The sequence below is a fragment of the Oncorhynchus tshawytscha genome, linkage group LG07, assembly GCF_018296145.1.
Source record: "Oncorhynchus tshawytscha isolate Ot180627B linkage group LG07, Otsh_v2.0, whole genome shotgun sequence".
NCBI classification, from domain to species: Eukaryota; Metazoa; Chordata; class Actinopteri; order Salmoniformes; family Salmonidae; genus Oncorhynchus; species Oncorhynchus tshawytscha.
In genome coordinates this window covers 61,945,715-61,968,317 of record NC_056435.1, presented here as the reverse complement: position 1 = coordinate 61,968,317, position 22,603 = coordinate 61,945,715, and the positions used below count along the sequence as shown (strand labels likewise).

The following is a 22,603-nucleotide window of genomic DNA, read 5'->3' as shown; positions in this document are numbered from 1 at the left end:
GGGGGGGGGTGTTAATTTGTTTGAGGTGTGTACTGGGTGTAAGGTTCATTATAAGTCATTTGTGTGTGTTGTCATTCTAAGGTGCAGCCCCCCTTATCGGAGAGCCACCAGCAGACAGTGGACAGTCCGGCCTTCCTTCAGCAGAGCGTGTCCTCTCCATTCCATGGCTCCTACAGCCCCTCGGCCCCCCTTCCCTCAGTTCAGGGCTTCTACCCTCGCCTGTCTCAAGACCACTCGCAGCATCATCCACAACAGCCACTCAACTCCTCGCCCTCCTTCCCCAACCAGACAACCTCCTCTGCAGACTCAGCCCTATGTGGGGCTTCCAGACCACCAGGAGGCGCTCTGCACCAGTCGAGCAGCAGCAGCAGTATGGACGGGTCCCACACGTACAGCGCCGGGAGCCAGCTAAAAGCCAGCCTCTTGAACAGCGGGTTGTCAGGGTCTCCTACCCCTGGCTCCAGGGCTCACGGCAACCCTAAAACAGACTTGGGTGCCAGTGTGGCGGGGAACCACACCTCCAGACTGAGCCAGCAGCTGGCGTCCCGGAGCCTGAAACCAGGCAGCCCCGGGCAGACGGTGCTGCAGGCCGGCTCCAGGCTTCTGGCGGCCACCGCCAGCCAACACTACCCGCAACGCGGGGCACCACTCAGTCCGTTCCAGCACCCCCCCATACAGGGGCCAGGAGTAAGGACACAGTCAGGAAGCGTTTAGGATGTTGTGTGTGTGTGTGTTTTTGAGTGAGTGAAAGGGTGTACCTCCTCTCCCAAACCCTCTGGAGAAACTATGCTTGGGGATATGTACAGACCTCCGAGGAGCCACGACTCTGCTTCTTGTATTTCTCCTTATTTTCTGTCTTTTTTCGGAAAACAATTTACTGTGTTCTGCGGAAAACAATTTACTGTGTTCTGCGGAAAACAATTTACTGTGTTCTGCGGAAAACAATTTACTGTGTTCTGCGGAAAACAATTTACTGTGTTCTGCCTCAAGCTAATCGAGGAACTTCAACATCCTCAAGGAATCAATGGAAAAAGAGGAAGAAAATACCTGTTCAACAAAAAAGAGAAATCATTTGTAATTTGAAATGACCCTGACATGAACAGACTGTGTAAAACAGGCTAAGTAGATGGTGAAACTCAACCATGAATATCTGTACAAAGTGTTTGTTTTTGAAGAAATGTACCTGTTGTTTTGGTACCTGGTTTGATAATGCTGAGATTTTGTTGAGGTAACTTTTTGTTATTTGGCCAGCAGCAGGGTCAGTCCTGCAGTATACATGTGTTTAGTTTGGAAAGGGTAAACGATACCAGCAAGAGCGTATGTGTGTATCATCCGTTATAAAGATGCAGAGAGGGTGGCAGCTATGAGCTCCCTAAAAATCATTCCATATGATTTCCAACTTTTTGTGTAAAATGTTTTTCTGAAAACTCTTGATCTGTTTTTCACTGTTCTTTGATTTTCTTCTGCTCTTTGTTTTCCTTCACCACTTGACTGTTTTGATTTGCTATATTACTACTTCACAGTAGATTTGCTATATTGTACTTGAGTCAAACAGATCTTGTAATTCATGGTGCTGCAGTTGTTTTCGTTTTAAGTTATTTACAGTTAAATCCAGTTATGTTTCCCACAAATCGGTTGATTCAACTCGCCATCTGTAATTTGGAATCAAACTTTTGCCAGAAATGCATCCTAGTAATCGTTAACACCTTTTTGTGCTGCAATGCAGTGACAGTGAGAAGTAAGAAGAATATATATATATATATATATTATTTTTACTCCGTTGTTGGGTTTGTCGTCTCTTTTGAATCCTGTCGGATTAGTTTTATCAAAATGTATTGAGAATATATTTTTCTCTCCTTCTGACCATTCCTTGCATTCCATATGCCACCTAAGAAAACAGGAGGATGGTTTGAACGGTATAAAAAAAAGCTGCTGTGTTCTCCTTATTTGTTGCTGCTTCAAGAAGTCTCACTTTCCACAGAATGCTGTACCCCCATTTTATTAGGGTCCTTACCAACGGAATACTAAACAAAAAGATGAACATCACAACGCAAAATTAGTCATCTGCCATGACCACAGCATGGGGACTTTCAATCAACGTTAAATGACATTGCTGATGCACGCTGGGAGTTGTAGTACCCTAGTGCCAGGAAGATGGAAATCGTTCAGAGAGTAAATGTCTTTGGGGCTTCGGAAAGAGGGACTGGCCAGCTTGACCGGACACTTGACCTTTCTTCTTATTGCCTCATCCACAGACGTAAGGTACTCACTGTTTGAATGAATGTTTGACAGAAGACATCCTGAGAAATGTCACCCAAAATTACCAGCACCTTAAATAAAGAAATAACCCCTAAAATGAAACAAAAATGACAATGTATGATCATGTGTACTTGTGTCAAATGTGTTAAACTGTAAAGAGAAATCTAGTACACTAAATTTGCCGCATGATATTTATTTTCTGGGACTGACAGATGGTCGGATTGGGATGATTAGGTCTGTTGACAAAGTCTTTGTTTTACCTCTTCACTTTCGACTCCTAGAGAAACTGGACACTGCATTTTTTGGGGGGTGTGGGGGTGACGTTTAACTCGTTTTATTTTTTACACAACATAGTGGTGACTATGTGGACTCCCCCATCCAAAAGAGAAAAAAAGCAGAAGAGATGTAAATGCATTTTCATAATAAAATACTGATGATGTATTTAGAAAAATGACCATGTTGATATTTCATGCACTATCCGTTCCCAAAAACCTGTTGAAGAAATAGTTGACATTTAGTTACACAGTATGTAACACTGCCCTGTTTTATTTGAAATAATTGATTCTATACATATACTGTATACACAGTGACGTGAACGGTGAAATATATCCTTAGCCTGAAAAACCAGTCGACGGGTGAGGCTAGGGAGTTGCCCTGTAAGGCTGAGTAAACGCCACAGTCAAGCTTTCTGCTGAGCAATTCATCACTGACAATTGTGTGAAGTTACACGCTCTGCCATGCACAGCGAAAATCTCAGTGCGGGTGAAGTCGCAAAGAGTTTGCGGAGCCTGTATGGAGCGTGCATAGTAGAGTAAATCCAGCCTCGGTTTGTGAAGTTGACCGATGGCGCTCTCGCTTCCTCACATTGAAAACATAGCGGTCTGCGACATACAGAAGACTGAACACCTACGAAGGAACCGATATAGACCTTTGTAACACTGCATGGCAATGAAGGGTATCTGGTTGAGATTTGAGGGCCACACTCGGGCAGTGCCGGGTAATATAATATCTAGAAGCACGCCGTTTGTCTTGTCACGAGGTCAAATCAAACTTTTATTTGTCACATGCTTCGTAAACAACAGGTGATACAATATTGACATATGGTCGGAGTCCTCATCAAACTACTCAGTTGGCCGCTTACGCCTCGATCACGCCGTCATTGCATTTTGGTACACCAGAAGTACATTCATTTCCAATGGAACGCTGTTTGCTTTGCAGAATTGCAGAGGCCGTTAGTGTGTTTTGTGTGATGCATGAATTGGATTTATCGAACGTATGCATCAAACTGCGTAGACTGCTCGACAGAAATGGTAGCAGAAAGTTCATGTTGAACCTTTGTTGCACACAAATCCAGATGATGCCGCTTACTATTTTGCGCTATGACACTATCGGCGTGATCAAGGCGTTACAACTCTATCACATTTTTATTTAACCTTTAACTATGTTAATCATTGTGTAAAATTATACGCATCATCTGGATATGTGTGCAACAAAAGTTCAACATTCACATTCTGCTACCATTTATGTCACGCCGTCTACGCATACGATTTGATGCATACTGTAATGAAACAGCAGGGACCCGAGGTCCGGCGCGCTATCGACTGCCGCAAAAGCATGCTCCAGCGGCAGAGTCGATTTCCTCGGTTATAAACCCAGGGTCGTTACACATACGTTCGACAAATCGAATTTATACATTAAGCACTGCAACTGCCTCTGCAATGCTGCAGGGCAACCACAGCTTTCCATTGGAAATTTAATGTACTTTTTGTCTACCGAAAAATAATGACACTGTCGATGTGATCAAGATCAGTGGTCACTAAAGTAAGGAGAGGAGGGCAGGAAGCTGAGCACTCATATTGGATGATAGGACACTACTGTACAGTCAGAGTATGTTGCTACTTTTTGTGGTACTTGTGTTCTTGTGTTTGAGAATCTATAGGAATTTGAATCTATGCCCATTTGGAATCCGTGCCAATTGAGGTCCTTCGGTCCCACTTTTTAGTAACATTAACACACACACACAATCTGACCCCTACACACATTTATTGAAACGAAGGACTAAACTTTTGGAGTTGGGTCGTTCAATTTGGGAATTGGTTCCTTTGATTGAACAAGTTGATAAATTGAAGGTTGGATGTGGTCAGTTCTCTGCATGATAACTACTTAAATTGAAGAGGTTGTCCACAGCCAGAGTCTTGCGATCGTGTATGTTGACTGTAGGGGGGCATAGGTGTCTGTCTGCCTTCACCAGATCCAGCTGTAGACTTGACACTCCACCTCCTTATAAATCACGCGGTAGCCACACTCCGTTGGAAACCGCTGGCACTTGTTGGGCCATGTGGTAGGTTTCATCGGTCTGGGGATATGAACGAAAATAATACGTGATATTGGCAAAAACGGAATTCATGTTTGGTTTATATGTTTGACTTGCATACTGTCACTAATTTGGTCCGTTTACTCACGAGAGACAGAAGTAGCCATTTTCGTGGCAGTTGCACTTGTTACAACCCCTGTAGAAGGTCTGTCCAGGCTCAAACGAAACCTCTTTGTAGATACATGGACCTGCAGTCAATGAATACAGAGAACAATTGATAACGGTGCAGGTTGTTACATTGCACTTTCAACTGTAATTGGCTATGGTATGCACAAATGCAAGGATTTGCAAATACACAGGATTTGCGTGATCCAAAACTATACTGGCCAGCATTACTTCAGCTGGCCAGTAGAGGGAGATGTTATATTAAACTGCTGAACGGTAAAGCCTTCCACACCAAAGAAGAGGTGACGCAAACTTGAGAAATAGATTAATTCAATGTACAGTACCAGTCAAAAGTTGACACACCTACTCATTCAATTCTTTTTTATTTCTTTTGACTATTTTCTACATTTTAGAATAACAGTGAAAACTATGAAATAACACATGGAATCATGTAGTAACCCCAAAAAAACGTGTCAAAATATATTTTATATTTGAGATTCTTCAAAGTAGCCACCCTTTGCCTCTTTGCACACTCTTGGCATTCTCACAACCTGCTTCATGAAGTAGTCAGCTGGAATGCATTTCAATTAACAGGTGTGCTTTGTTCAAAGTGAATTTGTGGAATTTAATGCATTTGAGACAATTGGTTGTGTTGTGACAAGGTAGGGGGGGTATACAGAAGATAGCCCTATTTGGTAAAAGACCAAGTCCATATTATAGCAAGAACAGCTCAAATAAGCAAAGAGAAATTAGAGTCCGTCGTTACTTTAAGACAGTAAAGATCAGTCAATCCAGAACATTTCAAGAACTTTGAAAGTTTCTTCAAGTGCAGTAGCAAAAACCATCAAGCGCTATGATGAAACTGGCTCTCATGAGGACCGCCACAGGAAAGGAAGACCCAGAGTTACCTCTGCTGCAGAGGATAAGTTCATTAGAGTTACCAGCCTCAGAAGTTGCAGTCCAAATAAATGCTTCACAGAGTTAAAGTAACAGACACATCTCAACATCAACTGTTCAGAAGAGACTGCGTGAATCAGGCCTTCATGGTCGAATTGCTGCAAAGAAACCACTACCAAAGGACATCAATAAGAGGAAGAGACTTGCTTGGGCCAAGAAACACAAGCAATGGACATTAGAACAGTGGACATCTGTCCTTTGGTCTGATGAGTCCAAATTTGCGATTTTTGGTTCCAACCGCCGTGTCTTTGTGAGACACAGAGTAGGTGAACGAATGATCTCCACATGTGTGGTTCCAACCATGAAGCATTCTGCAGCGATACGCCATCTGTGCTACCTAGAACCATAACAGGTTCAGAACCCTTTTTTTTTAGTTCCAGGTAGAACATTTTTATGAAAGGATTCTTAAAGGGTTGTTTGTTGGGTAAAATGTTTCTAGTTGGAACCAAAAAAGGTTCTCCCGCAGCGACACCTGAAGAACCCTCCATTAACCCTATTTTCTAAGAGAGTATTTAATCAAGGTTGTACTTCATCTTCGAGTCTGTAGATGGCTGCCTGGGTCACTTGACAAGTCCAGATGAGACTGAGGGACAGACACAAAGCCCAGAGACAGACTGACATGCTGGGTCCAAATGCACGTCTCCTCCACGCCATGCCAGCCCGACTCCACTCCAAAAAGTCACAAGAATAAAGAAACAAAGAAATCTCTCTGAGGAAGAAGCAGGTCTTTACAATCCACTAACCTCCCGACTGAAGATGCTAATCGAGGGGAGTGAGTGAACATGTGTGTTTTAGTGAGAGAGCGTGAGCGCTGGAGGTCGGTGTGTGAAGAAGCTGGGAACAGGTTCTTTAAGCGAGGGGGGGACCAGATGGTTTGTCTGAGCCCTGTCAGAGTGTGGAGGTCTTAATTCTCACTGCTCAGCGATCCCTCACTCCAGATGGCCTTTATACCCTGTCCAACACCTGCTCTGACAGCCAAGGTACTGCACAGTGAAAAAAGAGAGTGGGAGAGAGTGAGAACGGGGGGAGGGTGGGACTAAACAGACATTTCTGTGCTTGTTTCTTTCCTCCCTCCTTTTCCACTCCTGTCTGTTCCATTCCACTCCTGTCTGTTCCATTCCACTCCTGTCTGTTCCATTCCACTCCTGTCTGTGCCATTCCACTCCTGTCTGTTCCATTCCACTCCTGTCTGTTCATTCCACTCCTGTCTGTTCATTCCACTCCTGTCTGTTCATTCCACTCCTGTCTGTTCATTCCACTCCTGTCTGTGCCATTCAACTCCTGTCTGTTCCATTCCACTCCTGTCTGTTCCATTCAACTCCTGTCTGTTCCATTCCACTCCTGTCTGTTCATTCCACTCCTGTCTGTTCCATTCCACTCCTGTCTGTTCCATTCCACTCCTGTCTGTTCCATTCCACTCCTGTCTGTTCCATTCCACTCCTGTCTGTGCCAGGGAGCACCCCACACCCCCAAAGATGTTGTGGGGGTGCTGAGGAGTATTTTTCTCCGCTCAAACAGGAGTAATAAAGGCCCAGTGCACATATTTATGTTTTAATCAGGGGGTGCTGCACCCCTACTTCCTGCTACTATGCCCCCATCCCTCATTTTCTGGCTCGCACATCTCCATTCTGGAGCACTCTCACTCCGGGTCGACTGGGGTATTGGTCCATCTTGCTCTACCTTGCTCTTGCTCTGGGCAAAGGGAAAAGTTCCACTAAATATTTAGATATTTCTTCTGACTCATTGTGTTTATATGAGCAAAGCACAGCTTCCAGAATCGTAACGCTAGGTGTGGAATGTGGACCGCTTAGTTTCAGGAATGTCTTGTGGGTGTCTGTGCCGGTAGAGTGTATAGTACTGTAACACGCTGGGTAGCTTCTTCACATGAAAAACACGACAACACACACACACACACACTCAGCCAACCACAGCTGGGGTCTTACGTGGGAACAGGCTGTCTTGTACCTCTATCTGTCGTCACTGCCACACTCTGAATAACAATCACTCAGACGGGAAACTCTGGAGAGCTAACAGACGGAATGGGAACAACAGCCTCTCCGTATACTAACCCAGTCACCATGACTCAACCCCTTTTTCAATCCCTCCATTCAAGTCTGGGACATGGGTGGCTCCTGACCTGTTTTTTTGGCCACATTAAGTAGTGTTTATTCCCATTTCCCACCCAACATCCTAACCAATAATTAGCAGCAATCCTACCTTCTGGCCCGACCTCAAGATCTTTGAAAATTATCCAAGCCAGGAGGGTACTTGGCTATATACTGTATGTGCATCGCCGGTGATGTTGTTAAATGTGCCAGTTTTTAATGAGGAGAACCTCCTCCATGCACTCACTGTGTCAATAGAACCATTACATAACTGGTTAATTATACCAGCTGATGAAACCCACTCATTTTATCTTGTTGTGTCATCCAACCTTTCTCCAGAAAGAGAACCAGTAGATACATACAAATCAAATCACATGCACCGAATGCAACAGGTCTAGTAGACCTAAATGTGAAATGCTTACCGACAAGCCCTTAACCAACAACGTAGTTGTTTTTTTTAAAGAAAGAAAATATTTGCAAAAAATAAAAATGTGCCTCCTATATTGGCTATTCCCAAACTGGATTGTTTCAAGCAGACCACCATAGTCCCTGTGCCCAAGAACACCAAGGTAACCTGCTTAAATGACTACTGCCCTGTAGCACTCACATCTATAGCCATGAAGTCCTTTGAAAGTCTGGTTATGGGTGAACAGGCAGTGGCTTGAGTGGTTATTGTCCTTGATGATCTTTTTTGCCTTCCTATGACATCAGGTGTTGTAGGTGTCCTGGAGGGCAGGTAGTTTGCCTTCTTCACCACACTGCCTGTGTGCGTGGACCATTTCAGTTTGTTGGTGATATTAACACCGAGGAACTTAATACTTTCCACCTTCTCCACTGCTGTCCCGTCGATGTGGATAGGGGGGTTCTCCCTTTGCTGTTTCCTGAAGTCCACAATCATCTCTTTTGTTTTGCTGACATTGAATGAGAGGTTATTTTCCTGACACCACACTCCGAGGTTCCTCACCTTCTCCCTGTAGGCTGTCTCATCGTTGTTGGTAATCAAGCCTACCACTGTTGTGTCGTCTGCAAAGTTGATGATTGAGTTGGAGGCGTGCATGGCCACGCAGTCGTGGGTGAACAGGGAGTATAGGAGGGGGCTGAGAACGCACCCTTGTGGGGCCCCAGTGTTGGGGATCAGCTGAATGTTGTTTTCTACCTTTACCACCTGGGGGAGGCCCGTCAGAAATTCCAGGAGCCAGTTTCACAGGGCGGGGTCGAGACCCAGGGTCTCAAGTTTAATGATGAGTTTGGAGGGGACTATGATGTTGAATGCTGAGCTGAAGTCAATGAACAGCATTCTTACATAGGTATTCCTCTTGTCCAGATGGGATAGGGCAGTGTGCAGCGTGATGGCGTTTTGCATCATCTGTGGACCTATTGGGGCGGTAAACAAATTGAAGTGGGTCTAGGGTGACAGGTAGGGTGGAGGTGAACAGGAACAATGGTGGCCATCTTGAAGCATGTGGGGACAGCAGACTGGGATAGGGAGAGATTAAACATGTCCGTAAACACACCAGCCAGCTGGTCTGCGCATGCTCTGAGGACCCGGCTAGGGATGCCGTCTGGGCCGGCAGCCATGCGAGGGTTAGCACATTTAAATGTTTTACTCACGTCGGCCATGGTGAAGGAGAGCCCACAGTCTTTGGTAGCGGGCCGTGTCAGTGGCACTGTATTGTCCTCGAAGCGCACAAATACGTTTTTTAATCTGTCTGGAAGCAAGACGTCGATTTCCACGACGGGACTGGTTTTCTTTTTGTCATTCGTGATTGTCTGTAGACCCTGCCACATATATCTCGAGTTTGAGCCGTTGAATTGCGACTCCACTTTGTCTCTATACTGACACTTTGCTTGTTTGATTGCCTTACTGAGGGAATAATTTCACTGTTTGTATTCGGTCATATTTCCAGTCATCTTGCCATGATTAAATGCACTGGTACGTGCTTTCAGCTTTGCGCGAATGCTGCCATCAATCCACGGTTTCTGGTTAGGAAAGTTTTTAATAGTCACAGTGGGTACAACATCTCCTATACACTACCTTATAAACTCGCCCACCGCGTCAGCGTATAACGTCAATGTTAGTATCTAATGCAACCCGGAACATATCCCAGTCCACGTGATCGAAGCAATCTTGAAGCGTGAAATCCAATTGGTCAGACCAGCGTTGGATAGACATAAGCATGAGCGCTTCCTGTTTTAGTTTCTGCCTATAGGAGGGGAGCAACAAGATTGAGTCATGGTAAGATTTGCCAAAAGGAGGGCATGCATCGCGGGAGTTAGATTAGCAATGGTCGAGCATGTTACTCGCTCATATACAGCAATCGATATGCTGATAGAATTTAGGTAGCCTTGTTCTCAAATTAGCTTTGTTAAAATCCCCAGCTACAATAAATTCAGCATCAGGATATATGGTTTCCAGTTTGCATAAAGTCCAGTGAAGCTCATCACTAAGCTGGGACTGAACACCTCCCTCTGCAACTGGGTCCTGGACTTCCTGACGGGTAGGCAACAATACATCTGCTACGCTGATCCTCAACACAGACTCCTCAGAGGTGCATGCTAAGTCCCCTCCTGTACTCTCCGTTCACCCACGATTGTGTGGCCAAGCACGACTACAACACCATCATTATGTTCGCTGATGACACAACGGTGGTAGGCCTGATCACCGACAATGATGAGAAAGGCTATAGGGAGGAGGTCAGAGACCTCACAGTGTGGTGCCAGGACAAAAACCTCTCCCTCAAAGTGAGCAAGTCAACAAATCTGATCATGGAATACAGGAAAGAAAGAGCAGCGCAGGCCCCCGTTCACATCAACTGGGCTGTAGTGGAGCGGGTTGAGAGCTTCCTTGGTGTCCACATCACCAACAAACTGTCATGGTCCAAACACACCAAGACAGTCGTGATGAGGGCACGACAACGCCTATTCCCCTTCAGGAGACTTAAAATATTTGCCATGGGTCCCCAGATCCTCAAAACGTTCTACAGCTGCACCATCGACAGCATCCTGACTGGTTGCATCACTGCCTGGTATGGCAAATGCTTTGCATCCAACTGTAAGGCGCTACAGAGGACAGTGCGTATGGCCCAGTACATCACTGGGGCCCAGCTTCCTGCCATCCAGGATTCTATACCAGGCGGTGGCAGAGGAAGGCCCTGAAAATTGTCAGAGACTCCAGCCACCCAAGTCATAGACTGTTCTCTCTGCTACTGCACGGCAAGCGGTACCGGAGCACCAAGTACATGTACATATTACCTCAAATACATTGACTAACTTGTACCCCTGCACATTGACTCGGTACCGGTACCCCCTGTATATAGCATTGTTATTGTTAATTTATTGTTACTTTTTTTAAACTTTTAGTTTATTTATTAAATAATTTCTTAAAACTGCATTGTTGGTTGTCAGGGGTGGCAGGTAGCCTAGCGGTAAAGCATTGGGCCAGTAACCAAAAGGTTGCCGGATTGAATCCTCGAGCTGACAAGGTAAACATCTGTCGTTCTGACCCTGAACAAGGCAGTTAACCCACTGTTCCCCGGTAGGCTGTCATTGTAAAGAATTTGTTCTTAAATTTAAGGGAAAAAATGGTTAAGTAACCATTTCATGGTAAGGTCTGCATATGTGACAAATAACATTTGATTTGGAAGGGAGGACACATTTGAAAGAGTATTCAAAAACGTTGCCTTGATGGAAATCAATCAGCTCAATCTCTTGACTAGACAAAAGGCACCGTCCACCACCCAGCAAGTGTGGCATGATACTGGATGTAGCAGGACACCTTGGCGCTGGTTCCGCTGGCGTTAGCGCTGGTGCTGGCAGTGGCAGTGCTCCATAATCAAAGTGAAAGGGCCCTCCACAGGGGTCCTCTGTGGCAGCTGGCCCCTCTCACAACCTGTTGGCCACTCTCACAGCCTGTAGGCACTGCCCAGGCCTGTGCCCCCTTCATCCTGCCATCTCATTGGCCCAGCCCGTGGGGAGCCCCCTCAATTCTGCCGTCCCATTAGCCCAGCCTGCAGACAGATGACGGCCTGCTGCAGCCAAGTGCCAGGCTGACCATCTGGGTCTTCTCCTCTCTTTTTCTCTCTCTATTCTCTCTTTCTCTCTCTCTCTTCCCATCTTTCTTTTTTCAATTTGCCCAGTTTTGCATTCATTTTCTGCACTCTTTCTCCCTTTCTCTCTGTATCTTTCCATTTATCTTCATGCCTCTTTCTAGCCATAGCTCTATCATGTTATGTTTAACTGTGTGTCATTCCAGCATTTCAAGCTTCAGTCATAGAGTAAACAGTAGTGTGGAGATCTTTTTAATTGATAGTTTACTGCGGTGTCCATTGTTGTGATTATACAGTAGTAAGGGTCATGAGTCTATTGTATTAGTTTGAGGGCATCAGTCACCTTTTATGTTTAAAATGATAACGATAACCTGAGTCAATAACTGGGTCTTCTACTGTAAACAGATACATGTGTGTACAGATAAATTTAATTTGGCAATACGGACATGAAGACAGGAAGTTTGGTCTGTCAGACAGGAAGTGAAAGACCCAGGGTTACACCTCCAGCTTCAGTCATCCTTGTTTTAGTCGTCCCTTCTACCGCTCCTGACCTCATGTAGTGTCATCATCCCTGTCCTCATCCCAGTTGACCACCTGAACACTTTGGGCACACACCACAGAGGGGGGGGGACTCTGTGGGTCAGATTAAATCAAGCTTTATTCATACAGCACATTTCAGACAGGGAACGCAACACATTGTGCTATACAAAAAAAATGAATAGAAAACAATGAAAATAAAAGCTATTTATTACACGATAAAAAACTAAAGAATGACAAAAAACTGAACAGCTAAAAAGCACCCCAAGGAAAACCAAAGATACAAATATTAGTTTTAAGATCTCTTTTAAATATGTCCACAGTTTCGGCCCCCCTCAGGTTCTCTGGCAGGCTATTCCAGAGGCTGGGGGCATAGTAACTAAACGCTGACTCTCCATGCCTCTTGTCCTAGGCTTTGGGATAGTTAAAAGGCCAGTGCCAGAGGACCTGAGGAACCTACTGGGTACATAACTTAAAAGTATGTCTGATATGTATTGGTGTGCACAGTCATGGATTGATTTAAAAACCAATAGAAGAATCTGAAAATGAATTCTAAACTTACAGGCAGTCAGTGCAGAGACCTTAAAACCGGTGTAATGTGTGCTCTCCGTCTGGTCTAGGTCAGTAACCATGCTGCAGCATTCTGTATGTATTGCATTTGACCAATGGCTTTCTTGGGTAGACCAGATAGGAGAGCATTACAGTAGTCAAGCCTGCTTGTAATAAAAGCATGGATGAGTCTCTGTCAGCCTGAGAGAAAAATGTCCGCACCTTGGCAATGTTCCTCAGGTGGTAAAAAGCTATTTTGGTCACATGTGATTCGAAATTGAGTTCAGAATCTAAAATAACAACTACGTTTTTTACCTGGTATTTTATCTTCCTGCCCGTGAATTGAAATGTCTATATCTGTCTCTATCAACAATAAGTACCTCGGTCTTGTCTTGATTTAGCTGGAGGAAATTGTAAGCCATACAAGGTTTTAAATCTAAAAGCTAAAATCCTCCGGTGACACAGAAATGTAAAGTTATGTATCAATTCCGTGCTTTCTGATAATGCCTTCAAGAGGTAACATATGCAAACTGAACAGTACTGGACCCAAAATCGAACCGTGTGGAACACCACATGTGTTATGTATTTTCTCTGAGTTATGTTCAGCCAGGGTGACAAAAAAACTCTTGACTGGTTAAATAGGTCCTTAACCAATTTAGAACTGGATTGGAGAGGCCACCACACCTCTCCTGTCTGTCCATAAGGACATCATGGTAAACAGTGTCGAATGCAGCACTTTATTCCAAGAATACAGAGAGAACGAGAGAGGATACCAGTGTTATCATCCGTACAGTCTGGGCAGCCCTGCTGTACAGAAAAACACCAGTCTCATCTGACATAACGTGCTGCACACTCCCCCAGCCATCTTTAAGACGCCCTGCCAAGGTATAAAAATAGCTGGGGCTAGTGCTCCCTAACCGATTCAGTGGGGTGGAGTGATTTGTGTGGTGTGCCAGGAGATGTTTCCACAAGGTTGGGTTTCATGTTCATGCGTTTTACAGAATGTCCAGAGTACAGACCTCCTCCCCTCTTTGCTTGTTGATTCTGTATCCACTCCCTCCCTGCGTGGAAAGACCTACTGTTCCCACAAAAGCATTCGCCTCTGAAATGGAGATTGTTTGTCTCTGAGGCCTGTGCATGAGAGTCACATGGCATCTTGTGCCTCATGTTCTTTGCTGTGAGCTTTAGCTTTGAGAGTATATGTGACCTCTGACCTATAGGTTAAGACTTAGTTCTGTTTCAGTCAGATCATACAATATAGTACAACCTCTAGAAAGACTGAGGGCACAACTCAATAAATGCAGCATTGCAGTATGTATGCACTGTAAACATGTTTTTGGTCGCTGTAAAACAAAATAGCATTTAGAACACCCTTGACAGGTACTGTCAATGCTTCCAAAATAGCATTTAGAACACCCTTGACAGGTACTGTCAATGCTTCCAAAATAGCATTTAGAACACCCGTGACAGGTACTGTCAATGCTTCCAAAATAGCATTTAGAACACCCTTGGCAGGTACTGTCAATGCTTCCAAAATCAAATCAAATCAAATCAAATGTATTTATATAGCCCTTCGTACATCAGCTGATATCTCAAAGTGCTGTACAGAAACCCAGTCTAAAACCCCAAACAGCAAGCAATGCAGGTGTAGAAGCACGGCATTTAAAAATAGCATTTAGAACACCCTTGACAGGTACTGTCAATGCTTCCAAAATAGCATTTAGAACACCCTTGACAGGTACTGTCAATGCTTCCAAAATAGGACAACATTTTGCACATTACTATGTCAAATTCAACTGAATCTCTCTCATTCCCTCTAAAGATGTCTCTCTCCTCTTTATTTTTGTATATATTTTTTTTACCCCTTTTTCTCCCCAAATTCGTGGTTTCCAATTGGTAGTTATAGTCTTGTCTAATCACTGCATCTCCCGTACGGACTCGGGAGAGGCGAAGGTCGAGAGCCATGCGTCCTCCGAAACACGACCCTGCCTAGCCGCACTGCTTCTTGACACATCGCTTGCTTAACCCGGAAGCCAGCCGCACCAAATTGTCGGAGGAAACGTCGTACACCTGGCGACCGTGTCAGCGTGCATGTGCGCGGCCGTCACAAAGAGTCACTAGAGCTTGATGGGACAAAAACATCCCAGCTGCCCAAACCCTCCCCTAACCCGGACGACGCTGGGCCAATTGTGCGCCATCTCATGGGTCTCCCAGTCGCGGCTGGCTGCGACACAGCCCGGGATCAAACCCGGATCTGTAGTGACGCCTCTCGCACTGCAATGCAATGCCTTAGACCGCTGCACCACTCGGGAGGCCCTCTCTCTTCTTTCTAATAATAATTTGGTGGGCGCTTATATTTGTCCTATTTCACAGATGTACAACTGTATTAATATGCATGTGTGAATTGGAAATGTGTTTTTTGCACCTCCCAACTCTCCCTAAAATATGTGCTTTGATTGAAACTAAACACTGGTAAGCTTTGCTACAGTTTGTTAACACCGTCTGCTCTAATCTGCTCACTGTACATCATTCAAAACAACACTGTAGGCAACTTCTAGACAACACGGTCTAACTCAATAAGATCTAAATGCATATCCCCATGAAACTGATTGAGAACAAATGGTTGGTATGTAAACTCAGCAACAACAAAAAAACTTCCCTTTTTCAGGACCCTGTCTTTCAAAGATATCAAACAATAGCATAGTATGCTTTCGCTGTAATAGCTACTGTAAATCGGACAGTGCAGTTAGATTAACAAGAATGTAAGCTTTCAACCGATATAAGACACTTGTATGTACCTAAATGTTTAATATCCATAATTTTTATGATTATTTATTTGAATTGCGCGCCCTCCAGTTTCACCAGAATTTGTCCCCAAGCGTAATTTTTTTTTTAACCTTTATTTAACCAGGCAAGGCAGTTAAGAACATATTCTTATTTTCAATGATGGCCTGGGAACAGTGGGTTAACTGCCTGTTCAGGGGCAGAACAACAGATTTGTACCTTGTCAGCTCGGGGGTTTGAACTCACAACCTTCCGGTTACTAGTCCAACGCTCTAACCACTAGGCTACGTAATGCCTAGCCCACTAGATGTTCATGCAGCTGGTGGCCCCACCAGATATTTTGACCCCCCTTTGTTCAGGGATACATTATTCAATTTCTGTTAGTCACATGTCTGTGGAACTTGTTCAGTTTATGTCTCAGTTGTTGAATCTTGTTATGGTCATAAAAATATGTATACGTGAAGTTTGCTGAAAATAAAAGCAGTTGACAGTGAGAGGACATTTCTTTTTTTGCTGAGTTTAGATGCCGCATGGACGTTTCACTGGTAAAAGTTGAAGAATTGTCATTCACTATTGACAGTGAGAAATTTGACGATTGACAGTGAGAAATTTGATGGGAGGTTCTCTATCAGTAGAGCAGAGACGGTGCATAAAGTAGAGAATCCTGCACATGTGCAGAAGCTTTGGGACCTTTAGCTGTTGGGAAGAGAGGTCCTGAAAAGCCAGTGATTTTCATTGTTCAACTATTTTACCCCTCAGTCGCCTACCTCACTTCAGTGCATGTGTCCTAGCGGGAACAATGACTTCAAATGCACAATAGTCAAACCTCTGGGGTATTATCCTCCCAACAGGGTTAACAGGGTCATAGCTATATGAGCCCCCCTCCCCCCGCAGTAATGCAGGGAGCCCTGGGGACACAGCTTCGTCATGACCGATAATGTTGATCAGTTACAGTCCACTGGCACTCTGTCAAACCTCACCGCTTCAGATGGGACCAGAGGATGGCACTCGGGCACCCAGCACCACACGCCCATCAGCCCCTATCCTCCTTTCTAACAGAGGGGACTCCACCACAGACCGTTAGCTGCTAGCTGCCATAATGCCTGCTTTATAGGGCTCTATTGTCCCTACATCAGGACCTAATGGCCTGGTGCTCAGGGCTCTATTGTCCCTCCATCAGGACCTAATGGCCTGGTGCTCAGGGCTCTATTGTCCTTCCATCAGGTCCTAATGGCCTGGTACTCAGGGCTCTGTTGTCCCTCCATCAGGACCTAATGGCCTGGTACTCAGGACTCTATTGTCCCTCCATAAGGACCTAATGGCCTGGTACTCAGGGCTCTGTTGTCCATGATCTTTTTGGCCTTCCTGTGACATCGGGTGGTGTAGGTGTCCTGGAGGGCAGGTAGTTTGCCCCCGGTGATGCATTGTGCAGACCTCACTACCCTCTGGAGAGTCTTACGGTTGTGGGCAGAGCAGTTTCCGTACCAGGCGGTGATACAGCCCAACAGGATGCTCTCGATTGTGCATCTGTAAAAGTTTGTGAGGGTTTTTGGTGACAAGCCAAATTTATTCAGCCTCCTGAGGTTGAAGAGGCGCTGTTGCGCCTTCTTCACCACACTGTCTGTGTGGGTGGACCATTTCAGTTTGTCCGTGATGTGTACGTCGAGGAACTTAAAACTTTTCACCTTCTCCACTACTGTCCCATCGATGTGGATGGGGGATGCTCCCTCTGCTGTTTCCTGCAGTCCACGATCATCTCCGTTGTTTTGTTGATGTTGAGTGTGAGGTTATTTTCCTGACACCACACTCGGAGGGCACTCACCTCCTCCCTGTAGGCCGTCCCGCGTTTTTGGTAATCAAACCTACCACTGTAGTGTCGTTGTCACACCCTGACCTTAGAGATCCTTATTTATTCTCTATGCTTGGATAGGTCAGGGTGTGACTTGGGTGGGAGAATCTATGTTTTCTATTTCTTTGTTGTTTTTGCTTAGTCTGGTTCCCAATCAGAGGCAGCTGTCTATCGTTGTCTCTGATTGGGTATCATATATAAGTTGTGATTTTCCGTTTGGGTTTTGTGGGGAGTTATTTTCTGTTTAGCTGTTTTGTTGCCTGACAGAACTGTGCACTTTTGTTTTTTCTACTTTGTTATTTTGTTGCTGTGTTCAGTTTATTAAAAATCATGAACGTCCACCATGCTGTACCTTGGTCTCCTTCTTCAACCCACGAGAGTCATTACAGTCGTCTGCAAACTTGATGATTGAGTTGGAGGCGTGCACGGCCACACCTCCAACTCAGGAGAGGGCTGAGAACGCACCCTTGTGGGGCACAGATAGGTTAAGGCAGTGTGATAGCGATTGCGTCGTCTGTGGACCTATTGGGGTGGTAAGCAAATTGGAGTGGGTCTAGGGTGTCAGGTAGGGTGTAGGTAATATGATCCTTGACTAGTCTCTCAAACTACTTCATGATGACGGAAGTGAGTGCTACGGGGCGATAGTCGTTTAGCTTTCTTGGGAACAGCTTTGATGCACCTTGGCATAGATTCTACATGTGTCTGGAACTTCCTGTGGGGAAGCACCCCATACTTTCAATCACAGGAGGTTGGCGGCACCTTAATTGGAAAGGATGGGCTTGGGGTAATGGCTGGAGCGGAGTAGGTGGAATGGTATCAAATACATCAAACACAAAGGGGGCAGAGATCAGAGTTTCTTATGAGAATTCTACCATCCGTTCTATTGGCCAACGTACAATCACTGGAGAATAAACTGGATGAGCTCCGTTCGAGACTATCCTACAATGGGACATTGAAAACTATAATATCTTATGTTTCACGAGTCGTGGCTGAATGACGACACAGATAATATACAGTTGGCTGGGTTTTCCGTGCATCGGAAGGACAGAACAGCTACTTCCGGAAAGACGAGGCATGGGGGGGTCTATTTGTCAATATCAGCTGGTGCGCAATGTCTAATATTAAGCTTGTCTTGAGGTATTGCTTGCCTGTGGTAGAGTACCTCATGATAAGCTGTAGACCGCACTATTTTCATCTATATTTTTCATAGACGTCTATTTACCACCACAAACTGATAAGGCCATAAGCAAACAAGAAAATGCTCATCCAGAAGTGGCTCTCCTAGTGGCCGGGGACTTTAATGCAGGCAAACTTAAATCTGTTTAACCTCATTTCTAACAGCATGTCAAATGTGCAACCAAAGGAAAAAAACTCTAGACCACCTTTACTCCACACACAGAGACGCGTACAAAGCTCTCCCTCGCCCTCCATTTGGCAAATCTGACCATAATTCTATCCTCCTGATTCCTGCTTACAAGCTAAAACTAAAGCAGGACGTACCAGTGACTCGCTCAATACGGAAGTGGTCAGATGACATGGATGCTAAGCTACAGGACTGTTTTGCTAGCACAGACTGGAATATGTTCCGGGATTCATCCAATTCATACAGGACTAAGGTTTAATCCTACTACACCGGCTCTGACGCTCGTCGGATGTGGCAGCGCTTGCAAACTATTACCGACGACAAAGAGAAACCCAGCCGCAAGTTGCCCAGTGACGCGAACCTACTAGACGGGCTAAATGCATTTTATGCTCTTTCGAGGTAAACAACACTGAAGCGTGCATGAGAGCACCAGCTGTTCCGGACGACTGTGTGCCCACGCTCTCCGTAGCCAATGTGAGCAAGACCTTTAAACAGGTCAACATTCACAAGTACACGGAGCCAGACAGAATACCATGACGTGTACTCAGAGCATGCGTGGACCAACTGGCAAGTAGCTTCACGGACATTTCCAACCTCTCCCTGACAGAGTCTGTAATACCTACATGTTTCAAGCTGACCACCATAGTCCCTGTGCCCAAGAAAGCGAAAGTAACATGCCTAAATAACTATCGCCCCGTAGCACCTATGTTTTTGTAGGTTTTCTTTTTAGCTTTGTTCATGTTTGTGTGAGTCGGAACTAAACAACGAAAATCATCTCGTGCAAGGCAGTCAGACGGCAGGGACAGCTAGGCACCTGTAACAAGTGCGTTGAGAGTCGGGAAGCAAGTTCAGGTAGTGAGTGTTTTAATAAATAAATGAAACAATAAACACGTAACACAACCAATACACAGACATGAAAACAGAGTAAATAACACCTGAGGAAAGAACCAAGGGGTGTGACAGATATAGGGAAGATAATCAAGGAGATGACGGAGTCCAGGTGAGTGTCATGAGGCGCTGGTGCGCGAGACGATGGTGACGGGTGTGCGGGATAATCAGCAGCCTGATGACCTAGAGGCCGGAAGGGGAGTTGTGTCCAAACGTGTGTGTATATATATATATATGTGTGTTTTTTTTGTAGATTTGTGTTGGATACATCTTAATTTTATTAAATACTACTAAATGGGGTTGAAGTTAACTGAATGCATTATTATAATATTTTCCAGGTTGTTACAGTGTCTCTCTCCACCATAATATGAAATCATGGGAAAGCACGATATTCAATTGATTTATTAATACCTTTCTTTAAAACAACAACAATGTAAAACTGGTGCATGACAACGTCTGTCACAATGACCTCTCCTGCTGTGACAATTCTGCATAAACATTCCATTTTCATAACATTGAGAGATATCCAAGCATCTCATTAAGATAGAAAATAACATTACAACTATAGTAAAGCAAAAATAGTAAAGACTGAAAAGAAAAGCATTCAACATAAAACGCACATCAAAATAAATTGCTGAATGAATTAAAAAGTATTCCACAATTTCCATTTTCTTGTTTTGGCATATCTTGATCAAAAAAAGGAAAAACTGATTCTTAAGAAAAGTCAGAGTAAAAGTGACAGTGCATGTGACTACCTCAAACGCTCTTAACTGTCAGACATGGGTAGAGAGTATCACGTATATTGAAGTCACAAACTCATCTCAGTGAGCGTGGTTTGACATATGACTAATTTGGAGGGATGCTCGACACTAAGACTAAGGATAGAATTTAAATGTAATTTCTGCCACATTTCAGTTGAACATATCAAAGTCTGGATCGAGTAACAGATCATATAACTAACATACATGTGGACAGTTATCATACCAGATATATCATCACGTTTCTGGAGATGACAATTTACTGATAGGTCGCTTTGGAGCTAAAACAGAGAGTTGTTGTTAAAAAAATTCTGTCTAATTATAATAAGAACGAGTTGGAGAGATATTTAATGTCAGTCACAGGAAAACATGAGGGAGAATATCAAAATGAAATAGACCCCCATTCGAACCCTCCCAATACATTTCAATATACTTTACAATACGGAGATGGTAGAAGTTCCTCTGTTGTTACATACTGTACACATTGAATTAGAACTGATGTGAGGCTGGTGCTGGAGTAAAAATCTGCTTTGAAAAGACTTTACAAAGGCTGCGTCTCAAATGGCATCCTATTCCCTATATATAGTGCACTACATAGGGAACACGGAGACAAAAGTAGTCCACTACATAGGGAACACGGAGACAAAAGTAGTCCACTACATAGGGAACACGGAGACAAAAGTAGTCCACTACATAGGGAACACGGAGACAAAAGTAGTCCACTACATAGGGAACACGGAGACAAAAGTAGTCCACTACATAGGGAACACGGAGACAAAAGTAGTGCACTACCTAGGGAACACGGAGACAAAAATAGTGCACTACGTAGGGAACACGGAGACAAAAGTAGTGCACTACGTAGGGAACATGGAGACAAAAGTAGTCCACTACGTAGGGAACACGGAGACAAAAGTAGTGCACTACGTAGGGAACACGGAGACAAAAGTAGTCCACTACGTAGGGAACACGGAGACAAAAGTAGTGCACTACGTAGGGAACACGGAGACAAAAGTAGTCCACTACGTAGGGAACATGGAGACAAAAGTAGTCCACTACATAGGGAACACGGAGACAAAAGTAGTCCACTACGTAGGGAACACGGAGACAAAAGTAGTGCACTACGTAGGGAACACAGAGACAAAAGTAGTGCACTACATAGGGAACACGGAGACAAAAGTAGTGTACTATATAGGGAACACGGAGACAAAAGTAGTGCACTACATAGGGAACACGGAGACAAAAGTAGTCCACTACGTAGGGAACACGGAGACAAAAGTAGTGCACTACGTAGGGAACACGGAGACAAAAGTAGTCCACTACATAGGGAACATGGAGACAAAAGTAGTCCACTACATAGGGAACACGGAGACAAAAGTAGTCCACTACGTAGGGAACACGGAGACAAAAGTAGTGCACTACGTAGGGAACACGGAGACAAAAGTAGTGCAATACATAGGGAACACGGAGACAAAAGTAGTCCACTACGTAGGGAACACGGAGACAAAAGTAGTGCACTACGTAGGGAACACGGAGACAAAAGTAGTGCACTACATAGGGAACGCGGAGACAAAAGTAGTGCACTACATAGGGAACACGGAGACAAAAGTAGTGTACTATATAGGGAACACGGAGACAAAAGTAGTGCACTACATAGGGAACACGGAGACAAAAGTATTGCACTACATAGGGAACACGGAGTCAAAAGTAGTGCACTACATATGGAACACGGAGTCAAAAGTAGTGCACTACAAAGTGAACACGGAGTCAAAAGTAGTCCACTACATAGGGAACATGGAGTCAAAAGTAGTGCACTACATAGGGAACACGGAGTCAAAAGTAGTGCACTACATAGGGAACATGGAACTAAAAGTAGTGCACTAGTATATTGTAAATAGACTTGTTTATACTGTATTATTGACTGTATGTTTGTTTTACTCCATGTGTAACTCTGTGTCGTTGTATCTGTCGAACTGCTTTGCTTTATCTTGGCCAGGTCGCAATTGTAAATGAGAACTTGTTCTCAACTTGC

The 22,603-nt window shown here is 44.5% G+C and overlaps 1 protein-coding gene and 1 long non-coding RNA gene across 2 annotated transcripts in view; one reads left to right on the top strand and one right to left on the bottom strand.

Annotated features, from left to right (window-relative positions):
* Positions 1-2,377, top strand: part of LOC112246242 (histone-lysine N-methyltransferase SETD5-like) — a 40,929-nt gene extending 38,552 nt beyond the window's left edge. The window contains 1 exon segment of the mRNA XM_042324788.1: positions 82-2,377. Within this exon segment, the coding sequence (XP_042180722.1) occupies positions 82-714 (633 nt within the window). The 3' untranslated portion in view covers positions 715-2,377.
* Positions 1,589-7,603, bottom strand: LOC112246244. The gene is made up of 3 exons (XR_002952883.2): positions 6,439-7,603; positions 4,722-4,821; positions 1,589-4,615 (listed from the first exon to the last, which is right to left on the bottom strand). It is a non-coding gene; the product is annotated as an uncharacterized LOC112246244 (long non-coding RNA).
* Between the last annotated feature and the right edge of the window lie 15,000 nt (positions 7,604-22,603).